The 25909-nt window shown below is 34.2% G+C and overlaps 1 protein-coding gene across 1 annotated transcript in view; it reads right to left on the bottom strand.

Annotated features, from left to right (window-relative positions):
* Positions 1-25909, bottom strand: part of RYR3 (ryanodine receptor 3) — a gene marked incomplete at its 3' end in the record, with an annotated part of 190716 nt that overhangs the window by 83931 nt on the left and 80876 nt on the right. The window contains 16 exon segments of the mRNA NM_001303211.1: positions 2655-2769; positions 4536-4809; positions 10066-10203; positions 14349-14451; positions 14955-15155; positions 15630-16431; positions 17347-17573; positions 17950-18036; positions 18899-19064; positions 19613-19773; positions 20083-20119; positions 20820-21004; positions 21444-21652; positions 22565-22739; positions 23581-23786; positions 24740-24887. Of these exon segments, the coding sequence (NP_001290140.1) occupies positions 2655-2769; positions 4536-4809; positions 10066-10203; positions 14349-14451; positions 14955-15155; positions 15630-16431; positions 17347-17573; positions 17950-18036; positions 18899-19064; positions 19613-19773; positions 20083-20119; positions 20820-21004; positions 21444-21652; positions 22565-22739; positions 23581-23786; positions 24740-24887 (3234 nt within the window).

Raw genomic sequence — 25909 nt, forward strand, 5'->3', positions numbered from 1 at the left:
TAGGAAGGCCCTTCAGAGGGAACTGGATAGGCTGGATAGCTGGACTGGGGCCAGTTGGGATGAAGTTCAACAAGACCAAGTGCTGGGTCCTGCACTTTGGCCGCAACAACCCCAGAAATGCTATTGGCTTAGGGCAGAGGAAATGGACCTGGGATTATTAGTCGATGCTCAGCTGATGAGACAGCAGTGTGCTAAGGTGGCCAAGACGACCAATGGCATCTTGGCTTGTATCAGAAATAGTGATGCCAGCAGCAGTGGGGAAGTGATCATCGCTCTGTACAGCAGAGGTGAGGCCACACCTTGAGTACTGGGTTCAGTTTGGGGCCCCTCACTTAAAAGAAAGACATTGAGGCCCTGGGGAGTGTTGAGAGAAGGGCAACTAAGCTGGTGCTTAACAATCACCAGTCTAGGGAGCTGGGACTGTTCAGTCTTGAGAAGATGGGAGTGATCTTATCGCTCTCTACAACCACCTGAAGGGAGATTGTGGTGAGGTGGGAGTCAGTCTTTTTTTTCATTTAATTAGCAGTAGGACTAGAGGAATTGGCCTCAAGTTGCATCAGGGGAGATTTAGGTTGGACATTAGGAAATACGTCACTGAGAGAGTGGTCAAGTGCTGGAACAAGTTTCCTAGGGAAGTCATGGAGTCTGTCCCTGGTGGTGTTCAAGAAACACTTAGATGTTGTACTGAGGGACAAGGTTTAGAAGGAAATATTGGTGGTAGGTGGATGGTTGGACTGGTTGATCTTAGAGGTCTTTTCCAACCTCAGTGATTTTATGATTCTATGATTTCTTCTCTTGAAATTGTAACTTTTGACAGGGATAAATGTCCACAAAGCTAGGAATAGCAAGAAGAAGGGAAAATACTAAGAATCTAAGTTATGAGGAACTAAGTCACTAAGTTGTGAGGAATTTGGCTGAGAGCAGGAAGAGCAACATTCTAACGTCTGATACCATAATTCTTCTTGAACTGTACATAAGCAAGTCACTGGATTAAAGCCACGAGAATTTCAAATGAATTTATAAAACCGAAGCTGACCTTAGTGTTTCTGGCCTTACTCTTTTTTATTCAAAAGAATACCATTCCTAGAAGATCCCCAGCACACACAAACATATACTTTTTCCAAATTACAGCCTGGTGGTTAGACCCTAAATGAACAATCTTTCACATGAGACTTCTGTACAAGCTCAGAAGTCAAGCATTCCAGCAGGAGATCAACTGACAGCAATCATTTACAAAGTAGTACTCTCACTTTAAGATTACAGTTCCTATGAAGGATACTTCACATCTGGATTTCAGAAGCAATGCTTCTCCTGTAAAATTCCCTGCTTAGCTGTTCATTGTATGAAATCTCATTGCAATATCTTTCTGTGATGTGTGCAGACTCCTCTCATAGCAACCTTTTCCCTATTATTTCATACCATAACTGTAGCCCTCAGTCTTCATTAAATAAATAAATAAATAGATAAAAATTGGTGTTGATTATCTGGAAGTTTCCACACTTTATGAGGAAATGATGTACCTTGAGACTAAAATAAATCAAATTCTTAACACAGTCTATTTCTTAACCGTATTTCTTGATAAGATTCCTATTCCTATGAAGATTCCAGACCAATAGGCAATCTTTTTGGATTCCCCATACACTCCATAGAGAAAGGTACACAAAATAGGATATTCTGGATGGCCAGAAACATTAAAAGCCGTGACCAAGTTAGTAATTTTTTTTAGATCTGCATTGCTCACAAAAACATCACAGTAAATTCTGTTACATATTTAAGTAGATTTGCATTATAAAATTTTTTGCAACAACATTCTTACATAGAACTAGAAGGCACTGCAGAGTAGTTTTGGTGGGTATTTTTTGTCACTTCTGACTTCATGTACAAACACTACAGCAAAAAAGGTTGTGACATCTATAAATTATACTGTTAATTAGACAATAACTAATAACTAATTGTAGCTTGCCCGGCCTGGGGGAAAAAAAAAAAAAAAAAACAAAAACACAAAACCCAGAAAAAACAGCACTGGGAAAAGAGGACAATTCCCTTTTTGGAAGGGAGGCATTAACATTAAAACACCAGGCATAAGTGAGAATAGAAAAGATAAACCCACTTCACTTCTAACTTTCCTCAGGTAGCTGGAGGAACATTCAGGTATGCCCCTGTACTTTTAAACAAACACAGATATTCAAACATAACGCTAAGTACAACTTTGCAAATTATAGTTCAGTCCCAAGAAATTGAAATTGAGCGTTCAAAACAAAATTGGTGTAAGTTAACTAAGTATGCAGTTTACTGTTAACAACACTTTATTGAAGATGAAGACATTTTCCTGGCAGACCTAGGCCTCCCATGTATGAACCTAATCTATATATTTAATTTAAAATAACATCAAAACCTTTTAAAGTACTATTAAATAAAATACCTATAGCCTTTAACTTAAAAATAAACAAATAAATAAATAAATAATAATTCCTAAAACACTGGTGATGTATTTTAAGAACTTCTGAATTCCTTATGTTAATTAAGAGTTGTTAAAACTGGACAAGCAGTATCAGGCATATAAAGATCTATTTATCTTTATCCTCTTTAACATCCTTTTATACTTTACAAAGGTTAAAGATGCAAAACTAACAATATAATTACAGTGAAATTACCTGAGATTTATCTCCTCCAAGCACATTCACCATCACATCCATAACTGTCTCATGCATGCCCAAGACTCTCATTAAGTTAGGATGCTGATAAAAAACCTTGTTGTTCATGATATCTCTAAAGTGGGAGAAAAGGCAACATCATTAAGAAATACTATTTTCATTTATTAGATATTTTAGAAATATGCATTCGTAGTAGTAATGGGATTTTAAATACTCAGATTTCAGTATAAAACAAAATCATCTGACAAATAATTAACATTAAAATATGCTGTTATTCCTCTTTCACAAATTCAATATAATAACAATCTAAACTTTTTTATTATTTGAAAATGGCATTTCTTTCCTCTTTTCCTCTCCATCTTTAAATTTCTCTTACCACCTGTTCTGTTTAAGAAAAAATATATTGTTATGATTTAAGTGGGACAGAATATATTGTTATCTTGTAAGTAGAGAATGGGGATCAATAAATCCAAATCTAATCTTGCCTCTGCAGAAACACTGCTTAATTCATTTCCTCAGATCATAAAGCAGAAGATACTAAAGAGACTTATTTTTCAAGGATATCAGTTACACATCTTTCATCAACATTTCCAAAATTAAGACTGAGAGAAGATGTAAAATGAAATAAGAGTTCTCCTCAATAGGAATATTTTAACAATTGCATTCTGCCCACTCTCCTATAACATATTCTGAAATTCTCTATTTTTGTTCAATAATCCAGAACAGGATTTATGTATTTTCATGGGAATACGAACTGCAAAGAACAAAAAATCATGCCTATTTTAAATGAACATAGACAACTGGTAAAGGAAACAGAATTATAACATATTACCTCTGGGAAGGGGGCTACAGACATGCCCAGTTTAGATGAAAGTTATCCTCAATCCCATTAGAAATCTCAGTAATTTTACAAACTCAGCAACAGGGACAAATTAGGTAATGATGTCACATACTAATTAATAAGTTGTTTCTATGAATTGCCCAATTCAACTGAAGAGACTATTGTTTTCAATTTTCACAAAAAAGAACCCTGCAATTTCTACTGTAAAATAGTAAGAGCAATGCTAGTTCCTTACAACTGTTATACAGGAGAAAAACTGTTCAGTATTCCTGATGAAAGACAAAGAAGTATAGTTCTTAGATTATCTTAAAACATTTTCTTTTTAAATACTCTAATTTAATTTTAGGCAATTCATTTTCTGTGAAATTATTTATGTATTTATTTTACTTCCAACATTGAGTGTTCCAATCTTTACATAAGAGGAGTAATAGGCATGCACAAAACTACTTACTTCAGAAGAATAGTTTCATAACAAGAATGGAGAAAAATATTTTCATACCACAGCAGGGATTACATAAAGGGAAAGTCTTACAATTCTGAAGTTATAAAAGATAAAATAAGTAGTCTTCTGTGTTCAAATACTTTGATTTACCATTGATACAATTCTAACCAGCTTGAAACATTTCAGATCACAATGCTTTGCTGCTTCTGCCTAGCTGCTTGTAAAAACTCGCCACTTACAAAGGATAGCAACAAATCTATTCACTTATACATGAAAAAATAACGTGAGCTTTAATTTAGTGTGGTATTAACACCAATGAAGACATAAGTCACCTGTTTACTCTAGATCTGCTAAAACATGTTTGTCTACTAAATATCAACAAAAAAAAATACTCACTAGGCTTCACTGTTGTAAAAACAGTCCAGTTTCTTTAGGTGAGCAGATACTTTGGTTCATAGAAAAAAAAGCCATACTAAAAAATTCTGATACACATCAGCATTTCAGTACAGCAATAATTTTCATCCAGGATCTAAAGTGGATGGATTTACCAGTAAAATAGAAAGCATTATTCAAAAATAAAATGATGATAATTGCGTACCCTAATCCATTAATCATTAGCAGTTCCTCTTCTTTTCCCATTCTTACACTGAGAAGTGAGCGAATCTGGCCCAGTGCAGCAAGCAGATTAATGGTATCCTTCACAGAGCCAGCACTAATAGTGTATGCTTTCCTCAGAGCTTGAAGTAGCTCACCAATGCTATCATATTGCCTACGCAGCAGAGTGTACATAATCCGAACCAATTCTGGATCTTGAATCTGATCTTCCTGGGACCAGCGCACCATAGTTTGGGATATGAGTTCCTTCAGTGTAGCTAAAATAATAAAATACAAAAAATGTTACCAGCTATTACAAACACAAAAATTCAAAAACATACATTGCAGTAAAGTATCAGATAACAGTAGACAATAAGGCAGTTATAAGAAAGCAAAAGAATATTAGCAGAATAGAATTTTCAACAGGAAATATAATGCTGGCTCTTTCATGGCAAGTCTGATGCTTCTGAGAGATGGAAAATAAGAAACTTAAACATAGTGTCCAAGTTAGTACATCACTGTTAACAATGAAAACTTCTTGGTTTATCATGACCCCAGAAATCATCCTTGTAAGTGCTAAATTATTTTTTTAAATTTCATTTATATATTAATATTTATAAAACAGCTTTAATTGGAGAGCTTCTTCTATTGCAAACTTTGTCATTAGGAATGACTTTTACTTTATTTTACAGTGGCAAAGAAACATCACATTTTTTATGAACATCAGTCTAGGTTAGGAATACAAGGACTGATCAAGAAATTTTCAGTAAAGAATTCTTTGTCTGACAAGTATGCTTCCACCTATCCTAGAAATATTCATTAAAGTTAGCTCAACCAGATAATTAGCTCTGCTGGAAGACGAAGAATATCTGTTCTAAGTTTACAAAACTGACCAAAAAAAAAAAAAAGAGAATGAAACAGTCTCCTTCCCCCCCCTCCCCCAGGGCCAAGATAAGGTGATAAGATGCCTTGTGAAGTTTTTGTGATTCATGCATCTAATGAATGTTTAGCTATTTTGTTGCTCAAACAAGGGACCTCCACTCTCTTAAAAAGATGACAACCTACCTGGAAACATCTCAGAATTGTATGATGATGCATATGCACTAACAAGAGAGGCAAAATGACTTATGAGAGGGAATTTTAACTGTTTCCTAACTACTTTGGGAAAGTCACTATCACTTCGGAATGTATTTTCTGAAAATTTGTACTGTTTTGATGCACACAACCCATATTGCTTGGATCAGTTCTGTGTTGAATATATTTGTTATACAGTGGCAGTGAAAACAATCTTTGTAAGCCCTGAGTTTAGGAACTTTACCTGAAAACTAAAAGCGTGTTCCTATCGTTATAAAAAATATTCATTGTTTATGCTAAGTGGAAGAGGATATCTTTACAATCACTATTTTTTCTCTCTTATAATTTACTCGATGGTGTATTAATAGAAAACAATCATTAGTTCCCTGATTTTGTTACAAAAACAGGCTGTAACTCTGTGGGAGACAGATTCTATTAAGACAGCTCTATTCAGTTTGTGAATAAAAATATAACAAGCTTTTTTTGAAAACACTAACTTTCTTCAATCAAGACAGTTTCTTCTTTCAGTACTATGGCATATTCTCCTAATTATTGCACTGAAATCAACCTAAGTGGATGTTCAGCTGCAAAAGTATTTGCACTGAGTCAGATATTACTGCAATTTTACACGCTTGAGTTAACCATCATGTAACTAAAAGATTGTTATAATTTTTAGTACAAACATAATACTTCAAAGGAAACACATTCTTATGAAATGAACAAATGTAAAACAAATTGTTTCCTTGAATTTTCTGTGCAGAAGTACCCATACGTAAGCACAACTGTCCTGTGTTTTTCATACTTTCTCTAATTTTGATAAGGTTTTCCTATAAGAAGTGTTAATGCTTCTCAGATTTTAGTGTCTTGGAAGTCCTGTCACCATAATTGATAATAATTTGTTGTTTATAATCAAGAGTTCTAGTTTGCTTTAAAAATATATTTTATAAATTTATCATTAACACTAGTTTAACGTGCTGGCATTCTTCTTCTCTATTTGAGAGCTGAAATGAACACATGATTAGAGGAAAGGAAAATTTATTTGTAGAAAAAAATTCCTTCCATGTGCCTTGATTAGGAATACTCATACCCTATACCCATACATGATCAGATGGTCAAGGACAGAGAATTTCAGCAGTAGCAATACGTACAGGCGACTCACACCACTTCTTCATTTATGCATAAAAGTATTGGGATACTTCATATTATTATTTTTTTTTCACTTTCTGAATTCCAAATTTCCTGGTGTGGAGAGAGGAGGAGGGATAGAGGGAGAGACGATGGAAGTTCACATGTGGATTACATAATTCAGTTTTCAGCTACTTCCTTATAGTTTTCCATTATCCTTTGAGTGACTTCAATATGCATATGAATGTCCATATGTACACTAATGTTATATATTATTTTAAGTAGGACTTTCAGCCTGAAGAGATTATCTGAAATATCTAGAAATACTGAAGTATCTAGAAAAACAGGTTCCGTAGTATCACTTGTACAACTTGCATTTTTTACTATTCAAGGCCCCAGTACGTATTAAATACGTAACCTGTTGTTTCAGAAAGCAAACACCACATTTGCATGGACTTTAAAGACTGAACAGGCTGATCATGTAACAGATGTTCTGACTTACAAAACAGCTTTATTGTCAAATCTTACACAACTCTTTATGGAATAATTGTCTGAAATGAAATTAATGGTCCAGAGTACGTACAAAGATCTGTTGTCAAATTGCAAGTAGAAAAGAAGCACCTTCTAACACTGTTAATTGAAAGACCAACCTCAACTCATTCGCATAGTTCTGCACATGATATTAGCTGGATAATATAGAAACTTAGAGCTGGTAAAAAAAAAAAAGAACAACTTAATTGACAAAGGCAAGGAGCACACTCAGCAAAAACTTACATTCTAATGGAAGAACTCATTACTCACCATATATAGTCACTACTAAGGAAAACACTGGAAACGAGAAAATACATGAAAGAAAAACAAAACAAACAAACATAGAGATTTGTAGCATATATAAAATTAATCAGAGGCAAAGTTTGGAAGTGAAAATCAAATGACCTGCTCTAAGTAGCTCAGAAAAGCACTTAGTTGAGAGGAACAGTAAAAGAAGTATCTTGCCAATGAAGAACAGGGCATGAGCACGTACATAAAAAGGAATACAGTTCAGAATAATAAGTCTGTGATTCCAAGGGTTTCAGAATCTTTCTGTGAATGCATGTATCTGTCTGCATGCACATATATCCTGAGATATGGGAAGGAATAAATACACTTCTTTTGCTACAGTTTCTTCCTTGCCAGCAACAGAACCAATCACGGTAAATAATTTATTAGGAAGAACTAGAGACAAAAATGTATTTTCAAAATGGAACATAAAATACTGCAAAAATGAAATAATGACAAACTGCCACTCTACTGAAGCAAACAGAACTTGAGATAAATTTAGCATGTAGGGCATTCCTATCTGCAACTTGAAAAAAAAAAAAAAAAAAAAAAAAGCGCTCTGTTTTGCTCCCAGGTAGCAAGGAAGTTGAAGTAATTCCTGTAACAAACACTAGCAGAAAGTTATCTGGACCATTTTCTTATTTCAGTGCTTCCTTTAATTAAAAGCAGTGCATCTTTGAGACACTAGTCATATATGCAATAGGCTACTTTCTGCTTTTCATCAACTGCATGCAGTTATCAGTTCTTTAGTTAATACCAATTATTATTCCTCAAATTTATTAACCAACTAAATAACATTCTTCCAAACATTCTGAAGAAGTGATCAGTTACTATGACTTTTTTTTTTTTTTTTTTAAACTGTCATGAACACGCTTGGTTTCTCTGAAAATCCAGCATTTTATAGAACCAAAAATGGTTTGCAAACACACATTCAGGTTTGGCTGGGATGGAGATAACATTCCACACAGTCTATACAGTGCTGGGCTCTTTACCTGTGGCTAGAACAGTGTTGCTATTACACCAGTGTTTTGGCTATCGCTGAGTTGTGCTGGCACAACATCAAAAGGCTGTATCTCCAAATCTCTCCTCACAATAGGTTGGAGATGAGCAAAATTTGGGGACAGGACAGAAAAAGCTAGGGACAGCAGATCTAAAGTGACATTTCATACTCTATCAATTCATGCTCAGCAATATCTGATTCGGCTTCAACTTCTTTTTTTTCTTTCCACAGGAACTAACTTGAATTCAAGAGTAAAAACATTCAACTTTCAAACTTTGAAGTTTTCTTTTAATAAAGTATATAAAACATATATATATGTTATGAACTGATCAACACTCGTCAACCTTCGCAGTGCTTTGCAGCAGTAGTGTGAAGGCTTTTTAAAAAGAAAGCTCATTAAACTATCTGCTTGGTACCATTCAACAGAACTGAGACTGTCTGGCCTACAGGTGGAATCTCATAAGTATATTTACGTATCTGAAAGGAGGATGTAAACCAGATGGAGCCAGGATCTTCTATGTGGTACTCAGTGAGAGAACAAGAGGCACAAACTAAAATACAAGAGGATCTGTCTGAACGTCAGGAAGCATTTTTACTCTGATAGTAAGATAGCACAAACACAGATAGTCCAGAACGTTAACAGAGTCTCTCCAATTTAGGAGACATCCATACTGATAATATCTAGACAGAATTTTGCCCAGGTCCTTAACTTCAGAAACACATATACAAGGGTTGCTCTGAAAGTAATGCCTCCTATGTTATTGTTTTGGCCCATTATGGAAGTGGATGTTGGTGGTATAGCAGGAGACGTTTAACCTTTCCACCAATATTCCACTACATTTTGTTGCTGTGCAACAGATGACAGTGGATGGTCAGTCTGACTAAGTGGCATCTGACATGGAAGTGCATATCAAACAAAGGTATGTCACTGAATTCCTCCAACTTCAATCTTGCAATCTTATTCTAACAGTTGTCTCAATGCTACCTTAATTATATGCCTTAAGGTAGTAACAATCTGGTATAGCTTTATCTTCTTTACAGAAGGCTATAAATTCTATACTACCTATTTTTTGAGACTGCACAGAAGAAATACCTATCCCATATCAATTGGTCAGAACTCAAAACAAAAACAAAACCTTGCATGTTAAAAGCTAGCCCTTTAAAAAATAAAATAGCAACTGGAAAAGAATCCTGTCACACATCTTGGTACTGAGTAGTAGACAGTTTCTTATGAAGGAACAGAAATTTAAAATAGAATTAGGCTGTAAAGAAGGAAGGTTTTGGATTTCAAAAAAAAACAAAAAACAAAAAAGAAAAACAAAAAAAAACAACAAACCCCACAAACTATAAGTACAAACATGTCAAATTCAGAATTCTTGAGTCAAGTTCACTGTGCCCCCTTTCTTTTATTGCAGATTTTCATTTTCAAACAACAACAACAACAAAAAATGAAAACAAGAACACAATATTTCCAACACTTGCATCACAGAAGTACATATACAGGAATAAAACTTACTAGGCGATTTATCTTCTTCTTCTCTGGGCTCTATTTTTTCTGGTTTTGGTGGACCTTTGATTTTGTATATTAATGAACGAAGCTTGCCAGTCAAGGAGGAATCTTCCTCTTCCTCTTCCTCCTCTTCTAGTGGAATACCTTAGCAGATAATAAAAATAATAAGAACAAATTCTTAACATTTGAAGATGAATGCTTTTAATATTTCAAAAATACAAAGTATCTACAGGGCAATTCTTTAACCAGCAAGTTTCATATAGGAAAAAAAAAAAACGTGTTAAGGCCAGCAACTTTAAGATGTTAGCTGCAGCACCACCTCTCAGAAATAAAATACATTTATTTCAGTACACACATTTCTTACACCCAGATTTATATTACTTAAGGAGGTGGTGTCTTTTTGACTACTGTGTTATGTCAATTAGTTTTGACTCAGATTCATGTTTGATTAAATATGTGACTCATTATTTTATAATGCATAACATAAGCTAAAGAAATATATGACTATATCCCACAATACAGTACAACTTTTGAGATATTTAGCAGCCATAAATAAATTTATTAACTGACATTAAAATTGTTAAAGAGAAGATGTTTGAAGATGTTTTACTAGCAATAAAGAATTTTCCTTGAAAAATAAAATGTATCTGAAGGGATACTGTTTTTCAGGTAGTTCGCTACAGTTAACTTCACTGCTTCACAACCAAATTATTTTCAAATCTTTCACACCTCTTAGCGATGATCAGGTACCACATATCACAATCACAAGCACAGAGCAGCTAAGCTTGTTTTCTTCAGACCAGAGCTAACTGGGCAGTGATAAAATTTAAGTTTTTGCTGTTTGGCTGGTTGGTCAAAGTGAATGTGGTTCTTAGCACCGAGAAAATGAAAAGACTTTCATAGAGAACAATAAAATGGTACGAGCCTGAGAAGATGGGGAAAAAAACCTACAGAGGCTATAATTGATAATACAAAAAGAAACTAAGAAAGAGAATAACAACTGAAATGTGGTATTTGGTTGGAGAAAGTATGCAAGTGACAGCTCACAAGGAGAGAGTCTAAGTGACTAAGTGACTAGGAACAAAAAAAACAAAGGCAGTCATTGAGAATGAATTAGAAACTGAAATCTAAGCCTACATAAGGGATTAGAGGAATGAGAAAAATGTGAATGGTTTGGCAAAATGAAAAGCTAAGAATGAAGGAAGGATACAGGAAGGAAGAAATAAGAAGAGGAAGTAAGGAGACAGAAGAGAAAGAAGACAAGGACATTAAGGAAATCAAGAAATTATCTGGCACTGGAAAACATAGCCTAAGGCTTGGAAGCAAAAGAAACTGACTGGACAACTCTTGAAAATCTGAAACAGACAGACAAGAAGAGACACACAGGGATGATTCATAGATTCACAGAATGGCCTAGATTGATAAGGACATCAAAGATCATCTAGTTTCAACCCTCTCTGCCACGGACAGGGTTGCCAACCAGCAGACCAGGATGCCCAGAGCCACATCCAGCCTGGCCTTGAATGCCTCTAGGGATGGGGCATTCACAATCTCCTTGGGCTACCTGTTCTGGTGCATCACCACCCTCTGAGTGAAAATCTTCCTTTAAACATCTAATCTGAATATCAAGTCTTATTTTAAAACCATTCCCTCTTGTCCTATTGCTATCAACCAATGTAAACAGTCACTCCTATTTATATGCTCTTTTCAAGTACTAGAAGGTCACAATGAGGTCTCCTCGGAGCCTTCTCTACTCCAAGCTAAACAAGCCCAGTTCCCCCAACCTTTCTTCATGGGAGAGGTGCTCCAGCCCTCTGATCATCTTAGTGGCCCTCCTCTGGACCTGTTCCTAGAGCTCTGCATCCTTCTTGTGCTGGGGGACCCAGGCCTGGATGAGTACTCTAGATACTGCCTTATAAGAGTTGGGTAGAGGGAGATGTAGTTAAGACAGTATCAGAGTAGAGAAAGCAGCATCTTATTCACTGCTCCGTACCAGACATCATTCATTCTCCATCTTCTAAGAGCTGCAACCCATTCAGAAACTGACCAGCTAGTTTTGCTTTTTGTTAATCACTTAATTCAAGTGGTAGAGGTCTGTGCACTATAATCCAGTAGTTCTAACCCAGCAAAAGAACCAGCTAAGTGTAAAACTGATATTATACAATACGATTGCTCTAAATTTGTTTCGTTTACAACCAAGAAATTGTACACAAAAATTATGATAGAGGATTATTATTTTGCTGGCAACTTTAATCACTCACAGTTAGGACATGCTAGGGTTAAGACTGCCTGAATAACTTTAATCCAGACTATTTGTGTATATTTGCTATGATGAAGCCTTTAATTACATGATTGCATACATATTTTTCCATTTAGACTGCGAAGTTCACTTAGTATTAAAAAGCTGTGTAAATATTCCAAGCACAACTCATATTCAGTTTTATCTGCAGCTGTAACAGTTCTGTACTGATTTTCAAGACTAAGCCAGGATGCAGATTTATGAAGTATTTCTCCGTGTAATCCCCTATGATAAATCTGTATAAAGTCATGAACATTGTTCTGTTTAGGATGCAGAAGAACATTACAGTATTTTAATTGCTGGACTACTTTCCTATCTCCTTCGACATAAAAATTAATAAAGCAGTAAACAAAAGTACACCTCTAAAATACTACCAGCAACAAGACTTCACAGTAACAAGAAACGTATTTCCACCTAAGGTGGGATCTCTGTAACCTTCATCCTGGAGTCCTCAGAGAGCTCTGTGATGCCAAATATCTTTGAAAACCTTGAGAAACCGTTGAGAAACATGCTCAAGTGCTAACTGAATAATGAAGACCGCGTTATCTTTTTTAACAAAAATGGGTAGAATATAGAGTAGCTGAAAGGATATGGACCATTCACTTTAATGCTTGAAAGAAAAATGCTGAAATAAAAGAAACAAAGTTTCTGATAAACACTAAAAAGAAAGGATCAGTGACAACCAACATAGGATTGTCAAGAGCAAATCACATTAAACTAACTTAATTTCCACCCATAACATAATTAGACTTACAGATACAAATCTTAATATCATCCCACACGATGTCCTCATAGAGAATCTGATGAAACACAAACTAAATACTAACCCATTTTATGTTGAGTTCCAGGCTAGCCGAACTAAAGTAATTGGCTTATCACAAATTCACAGCTAGATGGTTGCTGGAGATTTTAACAGCGTACCCAGAAATACGATCACAAGCAGAAACTTAAGCAAAAAGTACAGAATCATGGGACTCATTATGGCTACTAACACGGCAGTAATCACAGTTTATTATTTGTCACTAAAATAATATAATAACACAAATGGAGTAAAACTGGTTTTAAGGGTAATGAGTAAAGAAAGAACTAACAGACTGTATCAGCAAACATTTAAAAGTGACCTCAAGCAAACTGAGGAAGTAGGAGGAAGAAACTACTAACATTATCATGCTCTTCCTAGTGAAGAATTTTAGATGCTGTCAACTCACTCTAATGACCCTGTTCTCCTCTTCTTGAACAAGATTTGTGCCATGAACCATACGACTGTGAAAGGCACTGGAAGAATAACCACAATGCCAAGAAGATTGATATGAAAAAGTCTGAGTATATCAATTTTAACTGCATGATTATTGGGAATAAGCAGTGATAATTGACTGACTTGATTATAAACGCTAGTGTCATGGTAAATCAATGGAAGTTGCACAGAATATTTTATTTAGTTCAGCCTTGCGTATACTCTAAGGAAATTCAGGTTCAATCTCTGGGGGAAAAGCAGGTAACTCATACTGTAAGCTTCACTTCAATAGTGTCTTATAATGGATATCACTTTTATGTATATATCCAAAAACTCAGTTAAAGCAGCACCATCATCCCGTATCTATTATTTTTTATTTAATTTGCCACTGCTAAGTTTCACAGGCATAATACGATTTCAATTCCTTTTATCTACTTCCACATGTACACATGTCTATATAAATCTTTTAAGGTAACCCAACCTTCTTTTTTGGATGATTTTTGCTGTTGCTAATTGAGTCTAAAACCAATATATTAAAAGAAAAATACCAGAAAATATTTAATAAATACTTAACAATGAAACTTGAAACAATGTCACAGGCTTCCTGTATATTTTGATAGCATGTAACAAAAGTTTTTCAGGAAATATCAGCACGCAGACAAAAATACATTTACAAGAAAAAAAAAAAAAAAGAAAAAAGAGGGAGAGAGGAAGCATTTTTATTTGATAACTGATCTGATGCACCTTGTTACTCACCACAGTGAATTAGAAGATCATCATGGAAGTCATATAGTTCATCCCGAATCTCTTCTGGACAGGGACAATCCTCTCCCAGTTGAAAATTCAGCAGCATATTAATCTTCAAGGGTATTTAAATATGTTAAATGTACTGAGTCTAAAACACATCCTACTATATAGCCATACTTGAATCAGCATAAAACAGAAAATTTTAACACACATTAATGAAAATAGTATAGCAATATTCCTTTGTAATTTTTTGGTATGTCATAAAAATACAGCATACTTAATAAAACTATTTCCTCAATGTAGAAAATAAAAGCATTCGAATACTAATGCCAACACAACACTAATTTCAAGTCAATGCAACATACTTATCAACTTATCTTCTAGAACCATCAGAATCATAGTTCCCCAGCATTGGATGATAATGTTCAAATTGTCTGTGCTCTTGAGAAACCCAAGAACTTGATTTCTAGAGTACTGACATTTTGACGTTCAGAATATTGTGGCATCCTAATAAATTTTATCTCAAATTCAGTTCTGGTTCTCTAGTAGCTCCCATGGCAGTATAGAAGTCAGAACTCTTATCATTAGATTAATGTTTGGATTCTGTCACATTACCTGTTCTTGTGGAGGAGATCGAAATTCCTTAGTCTTCTTGGCAGTCAAAGCAGCAGACATGTTCAAGGCTTGCATGAGTTCATTATACCTGTACTTCTGATTATATTGCAGTTTTGATACATAGTGGTCTGCAAATGATACAATCGCTTCCACTCTATGTTGCAGCTCGCAGTCACAGAAATAATTGAGTAAGTGGCACATCTAGAGTAAGAAAAACAGGTACGTTCAACAGCTTAATATATTAACACTAATTGAGGAATAGCTATAGCACATATGTACTGGAACAGATGGTTAAAATCAGTTTTTTTTCCCTGTTTTTTTCTTTAATAGAATAATGGTGACAAATGCCTATAGTTTTTTTATGCTCATCGTTAATACTCTGTTCCATTCATAGTTTCACTTCATGCTCTCAAAACACAAATATTAATTCTCTTTTAAAATACATGTATTAAATAAATAAATATTTGAGTACCTATTCTGAGTATGAGGACAGTGCATAGAAAAAATTGCATAATAATCAAATATTAATTATTATCAATATTAAGGTGAAGCCATATGGCAGGTTGGAATAAAGACAGCTAAGGTTCCAAAATTTTCAAAATGAAGAACAGACAAAGTATTACCTTTCTTTCATCGATAGTACAGCACATATAATACGTTATATTAAATGGTCACCTGAAGCTTAACAGATTCTGGTAATCTTGTCTGCAATAAGCCCTTTGTAGGTGTTTTTGTTTCTTTTACTGCCTTTTCTCCAGCTTCTACAGCTTTTTCTTCAACTTGTGTAACTTCTTCCTTCTCTGTCCTCTCTTCTGTTTCTTCCTTGTTATCTCCAAAGACATTGGGATCAATGAGGATTAACACCTGCTTCACATCATCATCATCAAAAACTCCCATTATAAGCAATGTTGCTATGAGTTTAAGAACAGGAACAAACTGGAATGCAATATGTCCTCCAACAGGATCTCGTATATGAGAACCACTGCACTGTACCGCCTCTGTCAGCATACTTATCGCTTTGGATTTAAGTGTGTCAAGGGGAATTTCTGGGCTGGATGTCTGATGTTCTTCCGAGGTCACAATAAAGCAAGGAGTAGAAAAATTAAAGCTTGGTTTGAGACAAGTGCTAAGCCCTACTCCGGGTAAACCATGCTTCTTTGTTTCATCAGGATATAATTTAATAGTTCGAGTTTCCTCTGTAACTGGAATAATAAATTCATTGTTCATCATGAGCTTGGCTTGCTTGGCATGGTCCAAATGAATACTAATGAGCAAGTCATAGAATCCAGAACGTAGGAGTCCAGGTAAATACTGATTATCTATTGTGTAAAATAACTGAGATATATCTACATGGCTACAAAGTGCATAAGCAACTCTAGTGTTACCTAGAGCACAAACTGAGCTATAAAGTTTTAAAGTGTGATAGTGAAACTTCATCAAATCTTCTTGTTCACATAGTTCCAAAATATCCACACATCTGTTATACAAAAAAAAAGAACAAAACTCATCAATTTCATGATTTTTTTTTTTAAGTTTATAATCTATGCACATTTTAGCCTGTTCTAGTTTAAACCATTAGAAATGATATTAACAAACCTTATCATGTGAATCCCATAGCAAATGTGGTAGTATTTCAATGAGATTATTTAAAATAGCACTGCATAGAAAAGGATGAAAAGATCTATGATAGTGAAGCTTCTTTGGAAGTTACAGTAAATCATGTCTTCATTTTTAAAAGTCATGTATTCAGAATGCTGAAGATGTAGATGTCTTTTTTTCCCCCCCCCTCAATGAAGCACAGTATTATTGTTACTATTTGCTCTTTTCTTGAATTTATTTTTATTAATGATAAATAAAATTGACTATTAATTTACAAAAATAACTTAAATCCATAGCTTTTATACTGACTTTTCTGTTTCAGTTTTGCTTATAGGTTGATTTATCATTAGTTACAATATTTGATATTTTAACGCATCTTTTTTTATCATCACTGAAGACAACAAAATATAAGGAAGTCAGGATCTTGTCAATAAGAGCAAAAAAAATTAATCCATCTAAATTCAAAGCAGATGAAACAGAAATAGATCACCTGGTTTTAACATAAAAAAAAAAATCAGCAGAATTGTATTTGCATGTTCTTTATATTTTTCAGTCTTACAATATCTCTGTGTTTAAAGGTCTAGAGATTTAAAGACAGATTACGTTAAATTTTAAAGATATCAAGCAGTTATGCTTTCCCTTATTTATGCTAATGTCATCACATGGCATTAAAATTGTCTGGTATCTTTTACCTACTTAAAATTCATAAATACAACTCTATAGAAGATAGGATGACAAATTCTAACCAACCCTAGTTTTAACATCCTCCAACTTTAGTTCCTTGGAAATGTACCTGTTTTCCTCTGGGATATGAAGTGCCATCATCTGCAGTGGTTCCAAACACTGCACAACCCAGCCATGACGTTCACTCACGCGCTCTGTTTCTACTTTTAGAAAGCTGTTAGGCATCCTACTCCATAAAACAGGTGTAATTGTTTGCACATCAAGGCGAGGGGGACACTGAGGAACAGGATTTCTTTCCTCACTTTTAAAAATTGCTGCTGATAACGGCATGGTATTCTGAAACAAAGAGTATTAGAATTATTTTTGTAATGTTTAATTATGAATAAACTTATAATATCAAAATGTAAAGTGATTTATTAATAGCAAAGAACTCACAGAAATATGAGTTATCGTAACCAACGTATTTTAAAAACTACTGATACTGTGCTCTCCCCAAATGTCTCCAGTTTTTGTGACAAATACATATTTAATATATGAACAACTACCTTCATGAAAGTATTATATATATATATATATATATAAGTAATTTGTTTGCATCTTAATCAAATGAAAAGTCTTGTCAAAAATTCAATCTTCCTAAACAAATTCAATTCAGCAGGAATTTCTGTGGAAATAGATTTAAAAGAGCATCTTTAAAGAAAATAGTTAATACCTTTAATTTACCAAGTTCAAACTGAATTAAGTTAGTGCTTGTAGGCTGTACAAAAGCTGCAGGAAAAAGTTTTGTGTTTGGTTCAACCTAGAAAAGAAATGAGATTAACAAATTAGAATGATAACGATAATCTTCTACCCAGATATGCTATTAAATAAATACTGTAGAGATTATATTTTATTATCAAATAACTGTGGACACTGTATTGAAGTGACAGTCAGTGTCTACCTGCAATTTATCTCTAATATAGTAAACGTTTCGCTGAGTTATCTTTACAGACCCATCAAACTTTCAGGCAGGCATTGTCTTATTTGATAACAGGCCTATAACATACTCTTTTCTAAAGTAATCTGTTGATTTATTTAAATTATAACCAAATTCAACACAAGTATTCTAAAATGGTTCTTAAAAATCCAGCTGCTTTACAGCTACTTTGTCTCTCACTCTAGGAAATGCACCCACAATACAGACTGAGGATAGAATACAGCTTTTCGGAACACTATAGTGTTCTTCTTCTAGTGTTCTTCCACATTTTATGCTGGACAAAATATTTCATTATAAATAAAGCTTGTAAGCATATAGACAAAATCAGAAGGAGATAATAGGAGGGTGAGAGTGCATCTTTTTATAAAGATGGCACAAGTCATAATGCCATATTAAAACCAGTGAATTACTGTATTTTAAAAGACCTCAAATTATTTGATTTTCAGGTTCAGCATTTGTATCCAGTCTTAAAGATCATACTGTATCACAGTACTGCAGAGCTAAAAATGTCTGATTGCTGGATTTTTGTTTCGAGAATCTTAATTTCATCACTGTACAGTACATGAAAATATGTTATTGTAACATGACTAGTGCTCACTTAGATTTCTAAACAAGAAAAAGAAATCTTTATAATAGCATCAAAATTATCAACTTAGTAGATAACTTCCTGAAAATTTGATAATACCTGATAACAAGTGCCAAGCTCTTTTCCATTGGCAGTGAATGACAACATTCCAGTAGCCAGGTCAACAAAGCATCCAATTTCTAAATCAACATTACTGCGACCTGATCTCTGAGAATTAGCAGTTATATCTCCTCCCCAAACCATATAGCAATTACTGCGCTTCACACTGCAGGAACAAGAAAAAAAAGACAACAAATCACAATTCACTCTAAACTTGGCAGTATTCATGAAGATGTACTTTTCAGTGAAGTAACAGAGATAGTTAAATGTGCTTGTGCTACTATTAGCCTTATTTTCTAATTACTATTATCAATCTTTTTATTGTAAGCATCTTGAGTAAAGTATCGTATCAGACTGACAAAGTGCATTTTTCTTCCCTTTTACAAAATAATGGAAATTATCATGCTTCTCTTTTCTTAGGTAAAATACAGTAGAACTAATAGTTTCATCCATAACAATCAAATGTGAACATTAGAAGAAAAAAAAAATCCCAAAACATTTTTTCCAATAGAATTTTCAAAGTAAATATAATCACTTTAAGAAGTCTAAGTAAAACACATTTGTATATAAATGAACATAGAACAGTTCTACTCCATTGTTGTTATTATTATTAGTTTAAATAAATGCTCAGAATGTAATCAAGTTTGTGAATACTTCACTTTGAACAGCTATATGAAAAATACAATTTTTAATAAGTAGTAAATAAATCCATACCTTTCATGAACCCTGCCTCTCTCATCTCCTAAAGTAACTGTCACTGTACAGTTTTTATTTATGTCAAAATTCTCACTGTAAAAATGATAGTCTGGTGTTACCCAACCAACCCAGACAGAAGATGGGTCTTGGCCAGCAAATATCCGTAAGGAATAAAAATACTGAAAAGAGGAAAAGAACATATCAGTAATTAAAACTAAGTTATTTTCTGAAGAAGTAGTCAAATAATGATGGAAAAAAGCTCAATGTACAATTTGAATATAGATTTTTCAAAAAAAAAAAAATTAATAGTAGATTGAGACAGAGAAGTTTATGTCTCAAGTCATAGAATTCTAGATGTTATTTATCCAGTGTTGTATTGTAGCACATGACTCAAAAGGTTTCTTTCAACAGATCAATTTCTAAGGATCGTGATACCACTACTAAATCTTCAGAAAGCAAGAACTAAGCACCTCAGTGTGATTACTTACTGTGGTAGAAGAAGCAGGAAATTCTTGGCTGTGTTTTCTAAAGATAGAGGAAAATCAGTAAATTAGTTAAATGAATAAAACAGAAATAAAATAAAAACAAGCACTCCTTATTAAACTAAATATACTTACAAGCTATCTCATGCTTGCTAGGCATTGAGAACTCTTGATATCAGTAAATTAAACATGTAAAGACTTTACATAGCCTGTATAAACCCAAAATAGTTTGCTGCAGTTAAGGTGGAGAGTTAAGTTTCAAAGGTCCTGAACTTGGAAGTATCTGGTATGTTTAAAAATCTCTCACAATCTTTTTTTCTTTGCATGGGAATAAAATTTCACTTTTCCAATAACAGTGAGCTATGAACTATCAGGAAAATGAACAGGTATCCAGTGGGAATGGGATTCTCAGTTGGTTTTCCAGATTATATAAAGCGCTTTGCAGGTCCCACAGATTTCAGAAGGATGGCAGGTGCTCAGCAATGAATGACTGTAAGCTTTTTGACACATCTTTTCAGAAAAGATTCCCCAATCTTATCTGTATATAGTGTTCTGCATTCAATTTGTTATCAAGTTATTAAAACTACCAAGAACAAAAAAACTCAGTAATACACATCCTATATATGTACTGAGTGCAAAAGCTAATAATAAATCTTAAATGTACAATAACAAAGAACAACGTAGAACATTAAATTTACACTAAGAGCATGAAATAGGATAACTAAAAAAAACATAAGTCTAACCGTTTTTGAAGAGCATCAGATGAGGCATTTTCCACACCCACGCCAAAGTTGAATGATGAACGGAACTCAATGGGCATACTCAAACGACAATATATCATATCAGAATTGCTGTTTTGTGTACCAAATGTTTTGTGAGTAACTTTTAACCGAGGTGGACTCTCAATGGTTCCATCAATTCTCCATATCTAAAAGAAATGTCATTTTAACAAAATGCTATTCCAAGAAACACACTGATAGCTAGTAGTATGCAACTAGTGGATAAGATAACTGAAAGAGTTAAATTTTTTGAAATGAATTCAGAACTTTTCTCTTAGACCATAACATTAGCTTGGAGAAAAGAATATGTTCCATCTAAGTTGACTACTAATTATTCTCAAATTGTTCCATACAACATTTTCAAAAAGAAAAACATAGATTTTATTATATTAATTCACCTACTTAAATCTGTATGAATAGCAATGCTACAAGATTTTATACAAGATCATCTGGAATTATCTAATTTAGCTTAGCAGATTTATGTGTCAAACTATCTGATGGTGACAGTAAGTATTAGGAAGGGTTTAATGTTTCAGCTTGCTAAACAAGCAGCTGATAAACAGCTGTCTCCTGAACATGTAATGTTACCTCTATGTGAGGATGATTTTTTGGCACATTAACAAATGTTGGTAAGCGTTTACTAAACCACATAGCGACATCTCGGTTCATGTTCACTGCAAAAGGTTCAAAACCTTCTTGAAGACCACACATGGTATAATACTTGAATGTACTGGCATCCATTCCAAGGTTCATACGTCCAATCTGAGCTAGACCCAGTGAGCAAATTGGAACAAAACCTAAAGAAATGATGTAAAAACAAAAGTAAAAGCACACAGTTATTTGGAGAACACAAACATGCTATTTTGAATGTATCTATTGTGAACTGAACTTTAGCTCCTACAAGAAGTGCACCACCAAAATCATGGCTGAGCTAAACATAATTCAACAGAACCCTGAGTACCCTGGCAGTGAATGCACCATGCCATTTATTCAAACAATAAATCATTTAAACAGTTGTTATTACTAAGATCTGACTCGTGAAAAATTAACAAAACTGTCAAGAGGTAGCTTCTTAAGCAATCAAATCTGAAAAAAACAAGATTTGCTCAAGTTAGTTATCCATTTATTAGGAGAATCAGTTATATTTGTCATTATTTTTAGGCCAATAAACCAGCCTTCATACAATTAACTGGGCATCAGAATCCAAATCTGACTAGATTGAAGTTACTAATGAATGTTATGATCACCCAGGACATTGAACTTTCAAAAAGACTTTGAGATGAGACAAAATTATCTCAGTATATGTTTAAAATTTATTTTGTCATCAGTGTCTATAAATTTCTGGCCAATCTTAATCTGTCCATCATTCATGTTGGAATAATATAGATTTCTTTAATGTTGGTATTTTTTATGACCAAACATTTTCTGTTTCCAAGTAGCAGACAGTATCAGTAAAAATACAACACTGTTGAACAGTTTTCTCCATCTCTCCTAACACAGAACTCAGAGCACCTTCAGTTAAATGCCAGCAATTCCATCTGTACTACAAATTCTTTCTCCTACATTTCAACCTTATGTCTTCAGAGAAGCTCAAGTACTGGAAGGCTGCTATAAGCTTTCCTCTGAGTCTTCTCCTCTCTAGGCCGAAGACTAGTTTTTTTGGTTTGTTTTTTTTCCTCATAGCCATGCAAATATAAAAAGAAAATTACCACTTTCTATTCCAAAGTCAGCAAATGCAAGTTCTGAACCTTTACTGGTTATAAGCAACTCTCCATTCAGAGTAAAGATAATTGATTTGTCATCCAAGTTTATCATGCATCCAACCACATCTCCTGGTTGCCAACTTCGTCCAAAAAACCCACTGCCTTGATGCCAACGCTGGCCCTAAAAAAAAAAAAAAAAAAAAAGCATATAAGCAACATGCTAAAATTGAAAAATAAACATTTTCAGAGAAGAGAGACCAAAAAAGAATAAAATAATCAGTCAAGACTAGAAATGTTTAAAATGTTTTATAGACAGCTAAAATACTTAGTGAATAAAGATTTTTAATTTGCTTATAACAACAACATGGTCTCAATATCCTAGTTAAGCAATAATGAAATTCTACCCTTAATTTTATTTATTTATTTTTTTAACTTTGAAGTTCTCCAACTAATTTACTAGAAGTATTGATTCATGGCTTTCAGGTAATTAAATTAATTAATATCTTAGTTATTTCATTTAAACAATCTAAGTAACTATAACTTCGTAAACGAGCAAACAACAATTTGGAATCTGGATAAAAATCAGTGTTTATTGGCACTGCATGAGTCATTAGTGCAATGTCATTATCATCTTTCAGGCACTTTAAGAAAGCTAGTACAAAAAGTAGAAATGACATAAAAGAGAAAATACAACTGTGGTCCAGTCTAAGAAGAAACTTAGTTTTGGTTTTGTGAATTACCACTTTAAAAAGGAAATGAATGGTGAATTATGTTTATGCTTACAACAGACTTCCTTACTTAGGTGATATATCCTCAGAAGATAGACATAAAACAACATACTATTGTTAGCATAATTACAATGACCTGAACCAAAATGCAGATACTATAAAACAGAGGCCTGAGGTATCATTTAAGAATGAAAAATATTCCAGTAGTTGGAGTATGCAGAGGAAACCTATGTTGCCATTTTCTGCTCAGGCTGTTAATAGCTAAAAATAATAAAAGGGTGAGAATGCACTGACTTTGCTTCCTTCAAAAACAAATGCTTGGTCATCAGCTCCCAGTTCAATGTCAGGTCGACAGCCTGGCCTGGCCCAGCCAACACGCATATCTCCACCTGTTACAGCTTCAAATTCAAAATACCACTTTCCAGACTTCACTGCATAAGACTGTTCTACTCTGAAAAAACGTATCTTGTCAATGCTGACTTTTTCCAATGTTTGGTCAGCTGTAAGAAATCAAAATAAAACACTTCATAATTAGGTAATACTGTAAGTGTCACTGTTTATCTTTTCAATCTGTATCCACTCTTTCCTATTTCTGAAAATAGTCATTATCTACCTCAGCAAGTTTAAGAATTTTCATAGTAAATATTAGAAACAGAAGAAAAATAATCAGCATACACAGACTAACACATTCTAATTCTATACAGAATGAGTGCCTATCCACTATTTAAAATAAAAAAAAATTCAATGTCTATCACACTGTGCAGAAGCCACAAACATATAACTGACTGGAGGTGATCTTAGAAATGTAACCTTCAATCTAATGGAAAAATCCAAGAAAAACGTAGTTAAAAGTGCTTACAACCTACTTTAGTAAAAACATTAATAAAATAAGCAATCTATGTAGCTTATATATTTATGAATTTACATTTTTAAAAATATTTGATACAATACTTTTACCTTTATTATATTAAAAATACTAGTAAATTGCTCTTAACAACTTACAGCTGTAGTCTAGAAAATGAAGTGCAGCATCTGATTATTTTTCAAATGCTTTCCTAGTTCTCAATAAGCATAAATGTATTTCAAGCTTTTCATTCATCATGAAGAAACAGAAAAGGATGAATTGACTTAGGAAAATCACTTAATTTCAGAACATTTTAAACAGTGATTTCCAAACAAAATCTGTCTACATGCACTCTAGCTTTTCTCCAATCTAAAAATTATCAAAATTTAATAGTTATCCTACAATCAGTGAAAACCAATATTAAATAAACAGAACTTAATAATATACAAGACATTCAAAATGTACATTTTCACCTTTTATTCACATCAGCAGCAAATATACACTACTATTATCTTATATATTTTATGCTTTGCCTATCTATTCCAGCGTCTCAAGTTTCCCAGGACTGAGAGGAAATAAAAGGTCATGATTCTTGTTGAATGTACATACCTATTTCTTGGTCAGGTGGCTCAACATTATAACCATAGCCTGCAAATGTCCTAACAGCTTCACGGAGGCTATCTCTGTTTGATTTTTTAGTACGTTCATCTAGTAATGCATATGGCACTAGCCGAGGATTACGTTTGTTCTTAAGATCCTAAAAGGAGTTACAAGAACAACAAAATCATATATAAACATGATTAAGAATGCACACAATTAGACAGATAATTGTCTAAAATACTGCTAGGATTACAGGAAAGAAACAATATTAATGAATAAAAGTTATACAAATTGAAGTAGGAAGACTATTAAACCCAGTTGTTAAGGATGCTAAAAATGTAAAGACAAGACTACAAGAGAAGTATGCAAATATACACTCTCATATGAGTTTCAGACAGGATATCAGGATAAAGTTCTTTATTGAGAAGGTGGTTTGGTTTGGCACTGGAACAGGTTCCCCAGGTGATTGGTCAAGGCACCAAACCTGCCAGAGTTCAAGAAGTCTTTGGACAGTGCTCTCAAAAATATGGTTTGAGTTTTGGGTGCTGTGAGTTGGACTTCTTGTCAGTCTCTAGAGGTGTTAGTTGACATCCAACTGAACATGAGCCAGCATTGTGCCCAGTGGCCAAGAAAGCCAATGGCTTGTATCATAAATAGTGTTTGCCATCAGGAACTGGAAAGTGATTGTCCCTCTGTACTCAGCTCTAGTGATGGCCCCATCTTGAGTACTGTATTCAGTTTGAGGCCCCTCTCTACAAGAGACATCGAGGCTCTGGAGCATATCCAGAGAAGGACAACAAAGCAGTGACTCGTCTGGAACACAAGTCTTATGGGGAGTGGCCAAAGGACCTGGGATTGCTTCCTCTGGAGAAACAGAGGCTTAGGGGAGACCTTGCTGCTCTCTACTACTACCTGAAAGGTAGTTGTGATGAGGTGAGGATTGGTCTCTTCTCCTGTGTAACTAGCGATAGAAGAGATGGGACAGCTTCAAGTTCTGCCAGGGGAAACTGAGGTTGGATGCCAGGAAAAATTTATTCTCCAAAAGAGTGATCAGGCACTGAAATGGGGCTGCCTAGGGGGATGGATAAGTCACCATCCCTGGAGGTGTTCAAGAAAAGGGTAGATGTCACACTGACTAATTTGATCTAGAGTAGTCACAGGCATGAATTGATGATGCAC

The sequence above is a fragment of the Meleagris gallopavo genome, chromosome 5 (assembly GCF_905368555.1).
Source record: "Meleagris gallopavo chromosome 5, MGAL_WU_HG_1.1, whole genome shotgun sequence".
Classification (NCBI taxonomy): domain Eukaryota; kingdom Metazoa; phylum Chordata; class Aves; order Galliformes; family Phasianidae; genus Meleagris; species Meleagris gallopavo.